General features: G+C 49.5%; 1 protein-coding gene across 1 annotated transcript in view; it reads right to left on the reverse strand.

The window, feature by feature from the left end:
* Positions 1-6,084: 6,084 nt before the first annotated feature.
* The window catches only part of LOC112068840 (spliceosome RNA helicase DDX39B), a 14,841-nt gene continuing 13,897 nt past the window's right edge, over positions 6,085-7,028 (reverse strand). Inside the window, exons 7-9 of the mRNA XM_024136056.1 lie at positions 6,882-7,013; positions 6,362-6,471; positions 6,085-6,235 (exon numbers count right to left, since the gene is read on the reverse strand). Coding sequence (XP_023991824.1) covers positions 6,085-6,235; positions 6,362-6,471; positions 6,882-7,013 — 393 coding nt within the window. The remainder of the gene's footprint in view (positions 6,236-6,361; positions 6,472-6,881; positions 7,014-7,028) is intronic.

Below are 7,028 nucleotides of genomic sequence, written 5' to 3' on the forward strand. Positions count from 1 at the left end.
AGCGCAGAACGGCGCTTGTTTAGAGTCTCTCTACAAGTCCTTCCATGTAACATCCTCTTCCTGTCCTTCACACTAGAAACTACCGCTTGGTAACTGGGTCSACTATTTTCACAGGCTATAAAATGCAGCATTCACAATCCAAAATGACAAGGTAAATAAAATGCTAAAAAATAAATAACTCAAATATTCAGTGACAGCTACCTAGTCTATATAAATACAACCAAACAATATTAACATCATTAAACAAATGGCATGGGGAAAAGGCCTGACAATGTAACCAAACTTTTCTATCCACAGAACGCGCTATTCCACAGTAGTCCTAATTTATTCATTCTAGGGGGCGAATGAATGAACGCCAGCAGATTAAAGAAAMTCTTACTGTATTGTACTGTTTGATTGGATAATAGTTGATTTGACCTTTAGTTATCAGTGTTAAAAGGTCAAATATAAGTCACAATTCTGGATGCAATGTCTGCTGGGTAATAGATCTCGTCTTCTTTACCGGGTTGGTTCAACTGAAAAGACAGGAGGTAAAACAGGACAAGTTAAAGCAAAAACATTCATTTGATGATCTATACTCCACTGATAAAATACAGATGTTTCTAACATGATAGTTTCAACAGAATCCTTGTCTATTAAGTAAAAGATTACTGAAACAGGTAGCCTAGTGGGTTAGAGTGTAGGCCAGTAACCAGCAGGTAGCCTAGTGGTTAGAGTGTTAGGTCAGTAACCAGCAGGTAGCCTAGTGGTTAGAGTGTTGGGCCAGTAACCAGCAGGTAGCCTAGTGGTTAGAGCGTTAGCCAGTAACACAGGTAGCCTAGTGGTTAGAGCGTTAGGCCAGTACCACCAGCGTAGCCTAGTGGTTAAAGTGTTGGGTCACGAACACGGTAGTCTAGTGGTTAGAGCATTTGGCACGAGTAACACAGCAGGTAGCCTAGTGGTTAGAGTGTTGGGCCAGTAACCAGCAGGTAGTCTAGTGGTTAGAGAGTGTAGGTCAGTAACCAGCAGGTAGCCTAGTGGTTAGAGCATTGGACCAGTAACCGAGCAGGTAGTCTAGTGTTTAGAGCGTTAGGCCAGTAACCAGCAGGTAGCCTAGTGGTTAGAGCATTGGACCAGTAACCAGCAGGTAGTCTAGTGGTTAGTGTTGGGTCAGTAACCAGCAGGTAGTCTAGTGGTTAGAGCATTTGGCCAGTAACCAGCAGGTAGCCTAGTGGTTAGAGTGTTGGCGCAGTAACCAGCAGTAGCCTAGTGGTTAGAGTGTTAGGATCGTAACCACCAGGTAGTCTAGTGGTTAGACATTTGGCAGTAACCAGCAGGTAGTCAGTGGTTAGAGCATTGGACCAGTAACCAGCAGGTAGTCAGTGGTTAGAGCGTTGGACACAGATCACGCAGGTAGTCTAGTGGTTAAAGTGTTGGGTCAGTAACCAGCAGGTAGTCTAGTGGTTAGAGCATTTGGCCAGTAACCAGGCAGGTGCCTAGTGGTTAGAGTGTTGGGCCAGTAACCAGCAGGTAGTCTAGTGGTTAGAGCGTTGGACCAGTAACCAGCAGGTAGTCTAGTGGTTAGAGCGTTGGGCCAGTAACGCAGCAGGTAGCCTAGTGGTTAGAGTGTTGGACTAGTAACAGCAGGTAGTCTAGTGGTTAGAGGTGTTGGACTAGTAACCAGACAGGTAGCCTAGTGGTTAGAGCGTTGGACCAGTAACCAGCAGGTAGCCTAGTGGTTAGAGCGTTGGCCAGTAACCAGCAGGTAGCCTAGTGGTTGAGAGTGTTGGCTAGTAACCAGCAGGTAGCCTAGTGGTTAAGCGTGGGCAGTAACCAGCAGGTAGCCTAGTGGTTAGAGCGGGCAGTAACCAGCAGGTAGCCAGTGGTTAGAGCGTTGGCCAGTACCCAGCAGGTAGCCTAGTGGTTAGAGCATTGGGCCAGTAACCAGCAGGTAGTCTAGTGTTAGAGCGTTGGTAGTACCAGCAGGTAGTCTAGTGGTTAGAGTGTTGGGCGACCAGCAGGTAGTCTAGTGGTTAGAGCGTGGCAGTAACCAGCAGGTAGTCTAGTGTGTTGTAGTGGACAGAACCGTGCTGTGCTGCAGTAAAGCAGGATAGTCGTTAGAGCGTTGGACAGTAACCAGCAGGTAGTAGTGGTTAGAGCGTTGGGCCAGTAACCAAGAGGTAGTTAGTGCGTTAGAGTGTTGGACTAGTAACCAGCAGGTAGTCTAGTGGTTAGAGCGTTGACAGTAACCAGAGGTACTAGTGTAAGCGTGACCAGTCAACAGGTAGCCTAGTGGTTACAGTGTTGGCAGTACCACAGTAGCTGTGTGTTGAGAGTGGGTCGTAACCAAGACAGGTGCCAGTGGTTAGAGCGTTGGAGCAGTAACCAGCAGGTAGCTAGTGGTTAGAGCTGTTGGAGCAGTAACAGCAGGTAGCTAGTGGTTAGAGGTTGGGACAGTAACCAGCAGGTAGTCCTAGTGGTTAGAGCGTTTGGCACAGTAACCAGCAGGTAGTCTAGTGGTTAGAGCGTTGAGAAGTCTAGAATACTCCAGCAGGTAGTCCTAGTGGTTAGAGCGTGGGCCAGTAAACCCAAGCGGTAGCTAGTGGTTAGAGCAGGTTGGACCATTACCAGCAGTATCCTGTGTTAGGAGGTTGGAACTAATAAAAAACACAACAGCAGGTTCTGGTGGTTAGAGAAGTTTTGGACCAGATACCAGCAAGGTTAGTATGGTATAGAGCGTTGGAACTATACCAGTGTCTAGTGGTTAGAGGTTATGGTGACCACAGGTCCCTCGTGGTTGAGAGTGTTGGGCCTAACCCCAGTAGTTTCGGGTAGTGTGCCATAACTCAGCATAGCGACTAGTGAGATGTTGGGAACAGTACAGACAAGGTAGAATAAGGTGGTAGCGTGTTGGGCCATAACCAGGAAGTTAGGTTGTGGTGGGACATCCCCAGCCGTTAGTCTAGTGGTTCGAGTGATCGGCAGTCAGCGCCGATCGCCCGGGTTGCGCGTTGGACCAGTAACACGTCAGGTCAGTCTTGTGGTATAGAGCGTTGGACCGTCGGGTCTCTCGTGGTTAGCGAACCTATGACCGTCAACAAACCGCAGGTCGACCGTAGGTGCGTGGGGAGCCGTCCGGTAGTCTATGTTGGGTTGGCACCGTCCCGAGTCGTCTGTGTTCGCAAGCGTTGCCGTCCCCGCCGGTGCCTCAACGTGGTCGCGTGTGGCCCGTCGCGTAGTCTGTGGTTCGGGTGCCTACCAGCAGGTGTCTAGTGGTTCGACGGTGTGGGTCCGTCACCGGGTCGTTCGTGTGACGTTGTTTGAGGCCCCACCCGACGGTACGTCCTCGTGGTAGCGTTGGACCGTCCGGAAAGGGTCTAGTGGGTTGGTTGGAACCCTACGCCGGTACCACAGTGGTTATGCGAGTTTGAGGAGTACCCGCGTCGATGCGCGCGTGGCCCCAACGATACCCGGTCGTCCGTGGTTACGTGTGGGTGTCACCGCGGTGCACGTGGTACGCGTGTATGGGACGTCACCAGGTAGTCTCGTGGTTAGCGGTTGGGAACCTCCCGGTCTTCGTGGTCGGCGTGGACCTCCACCCGGTATACTCGTAAGGTTCGCGTGTGGGACCCGTCCGCGGATCGCCGTGGTACGCGCGTTGAGGGCCCCGCCGTCTCTCCGTGGTCGCGGGGCCCGTCCCGGTCGTCTACGTGGTTCGCGTGTTGGGCCGTCAAACGACGGTCCTACGTGGTCGCGCGTTGGCCATACACCGCAAGAAATCGTCTAGTGGTTAGCGTGTTGGGTCAGTCCCGCGGTCGTTGATGGTAGCGCTTTGGCCTCCCGCCGGTGCCTCGTGGTGGCGTGTTGGCCGGTCGCGTGTCCTCGTGGTAGGGTGGCCGTCCCCTCCGCCGGTCGCCTGTGGTGGGTTGGGTCCGCCGGTGTCTCGTGGTTAGGTGTGGCTGTCCGCCGGTCCTGTGTTCGTGGGCCGTCCCCGCCGGTCGTTAGTGTATCGCCGTTGGCCTCCAGCAGTAGTCTGAGTCGACATTCAGATGCGTTGGACTCGTAACGCAGTCAGCCTCGGTGGGGTTTAAAAGTGTTTGGACGCTACCAGCAAGGTGCCTAAGTGGTGTTAGAGCGTTGGGCCAGTAGTAGACTGAACGGTTGCTTGGATCGAGATCCCCGGGCTGAGCAATGGTTAAAAAAAATCTCGGACTGCGCTGCTTAATAAAGGAGAATAAATAAAATACTCCAGAGTCAGCGAGCTGATAAGTCCAATGGCTGATTTCGGACTAAAAGTGCAGCACTCTACTGTAAGATTGACAGATGTGATTCTCGTCGGCAGCTCGCTGATTGCTTCACCTCGAACCCGGTCCTGGACTCGTTAAAGAGTACGGGCATCCGTCTCCGATCCACAAAATGTGATGCCACGGCCTTTGGTGTGCACAAACCCTGCCGACCTGGCAACTCGATGAGATAAGCAACGCACACAAAACAACTTAAAAAGGGTTCAATACCAAGTACCCTAAATGATGCTGCTATCAGGGTTAAGACTACGAAAAACAACGTCTGTATGTTTTTGAGGGGATACAGTGGAGCAAGGCGGAGGCTCAAGGAATTTACTCATGTTCATCAACGCAGTAGATAGAGTCTTTCATAGTTCGGACAGTTCACTATCATCCGGGAACAGTCTAATGTCTACGGGACAAGTACCTTAATATCACTACGGGCATCACAATGAAGCTCCTACGGACAGCTAACGAAAAAGTCTACCGGGAACAGTTTAATAATCTAAACGGGAAAGAGTGCTAACATATAGCGTCTACGGCAGACTAACTAGTCTACAGGGTAGACACAGTCTTTAAATAATCACTACAACGGGGGGAGCTATGTCTCCTTTTTACATTTTGTTCTCTACCGGGAACACTGTTCTCACGTCCACATATAGTCAATAAAATAGCTGAAATACCCTCAGCTCTCTTGGTCTGAATAGACTACTAACAACGGGACAACAGTCCTATATGCATGGCCTCCCCAACGAGGCCCTTTGTTTAACACCGTCGCGTTGAACACCCAGGCTTTACGAGGCACAAGTTGTTTGGTAGCAGGTATGGTTCTAAGACGGGGACACGTGAGGGTAGAAGGTGTGGTGAGGCCGGGGGTGGTTTTTGACCGAATTGGAGTTCGAATAGCTGACGGATCTCCACATAAGGTACTCAGAGTCTTTCCATAAGTAGCGGGGACAGTGCAATATCTACGGGACAGTCTACGGGACGTCCTGCGATAGTTCTAACGGACAGATCCATAATGCGTTCAACGTGGTACGTCTAAAAAATCTACGGGACAGTCTTTTAATAATTCTTCAGAGCGGGTCCGCTTCTTGTATAATAATTCCTACGCACAGTCTTTAATTGTCTACGGGACAGGTCCTTTCATTCAGTTCAAAGCGGAGACAGCCTCTGTCTACGGACAGACAGTTTTTCCCCACCTAGGTATTAATGCGGGGACAGTCTGTTCGAATAGTCTTACCGAGGAAGCAGAGGGGTTCTAATCCAGTCGTATCGTGGGCCTCATCTGAAAGGGATACTTAACCGGGCACAGTGTCTAATAGTCTATCCTCGGGACAGTCTTACGGGACAGCCATAGTCTCTAAACGGACATGTCTAGCGGAACAGTGCTAAGATTAGCTACTACCGGGCACATGTCCCTCCACTGGACATGTCTGTTTACCATTAATTACATCCTCGGCCACCTCTCGGGTCTTTATATAGTCTCCCGGGACAATGGTCTTCCATAGTCCTATCGGGAAACAGTCCTTTCATAGTCTACGGGGCAGTCCTTCATAGTCCTTTACTCGGGCAGTCTTTAATAGTCCTATGAACGGGACCAGTTCTAATAGTCACGGGTAGTCTAAACTGGGCAGCGTAAATATACTAACGGTACAGTTTACTAGCTACGGGACCAGATGGGGCGGTTTATATGTCCAGATAATCACGGACAGTCTAAATAGATCTTATCCGGGACAGTCCTATTAATCTAGTCTATCCGGGACGTCTTCATAGTCTAACGGGACAGTCCTAATAGTTCCTAGAGGAACATGTCTAATAGTTAATATCTGTGCAGGTACGTGTCAGAGTCTTCTGGCATGTCGTAGTTGAAGGCGATGTTGACCCTCTCGATGTCCATCCCTCTGCCAAACAGGTTGGTGGCCACCAGGATACGTCTCTGGAAGTCTTTAAATTGTTGGTAACGAGAGAGACTGGGGAAGGAGATTGGGGAGAAAGAGTGGGTGGAATTAAAAGATGGGTAATGACCATGCCAGATCAATCACTTATAGTATTCACGTTCAATATAATACAGAACCACACACCAACTATCTACGTACCGTTCCTCCTGAGGCATCCCGCGGTGGATGGCAATAGCCGGGAAGTTCTGCTCAACCAACAGCTGGGCCAGAGCCACACAGCGCTGCACGGACTTCACAAAGATCACCACCTATAATAACACATAATATCACTACACACACACACACACACACTGGGCCAGAGCCACACAGCGCTGCATGGACTTCACACCAGGTGGAAACACCACAACACACACTACATTTGACTACAGTCATTTGCATTTTTATTTTCTAAATTTGACTTGTCTAGTCAGCGTTTTTGCTTTCCCTGAATTTCTTGTACCACGGTGGAACATGAAACACAGTACCTGGTTGAACTAAGACGTTGACTACACACACTATTTGCATACAAAAACTTGCCCAGCTAGCAATTACTTTGTTCCTGTTTCTACAGCCATGTGCCTCTGTAGAATATTATAATTCCACTACCTGGTTGAACACCTCTGTAGAATATTATAATTAATTCCAGTACCTGGTTGAACATCATAATTAATTCCAGTACCTGGTTGAATTCCAGCACGTCGAGGAGATCAAAGAGCTTCCTGTTCTTCTCGTTGTCCTTCAGTTTGACGTAGTACTGCTGCAGCCCGTGGAGAGTCAGCTTGGTCTCATCATCAACAAAGATTTCCATCGGCTGGGTGGAGCAAGC

Source organism: Salvelinus sp. IW2-2015, unplaced genomic scaffold, assembly GCF_002910315.2.
Source record: "Salvelinus sp. IW2-2015 unplaced genomic scaffold, ASM291031v2 Un_scaffold762, whole genome shotgun sequence".
Lineage (NCBI taxonomy): Eukaryota > Metazoa > Chordata > Actinopteri > Salmoniformes > Salmonidae > Salvelinus > Salvelinus sp. IW2-2015.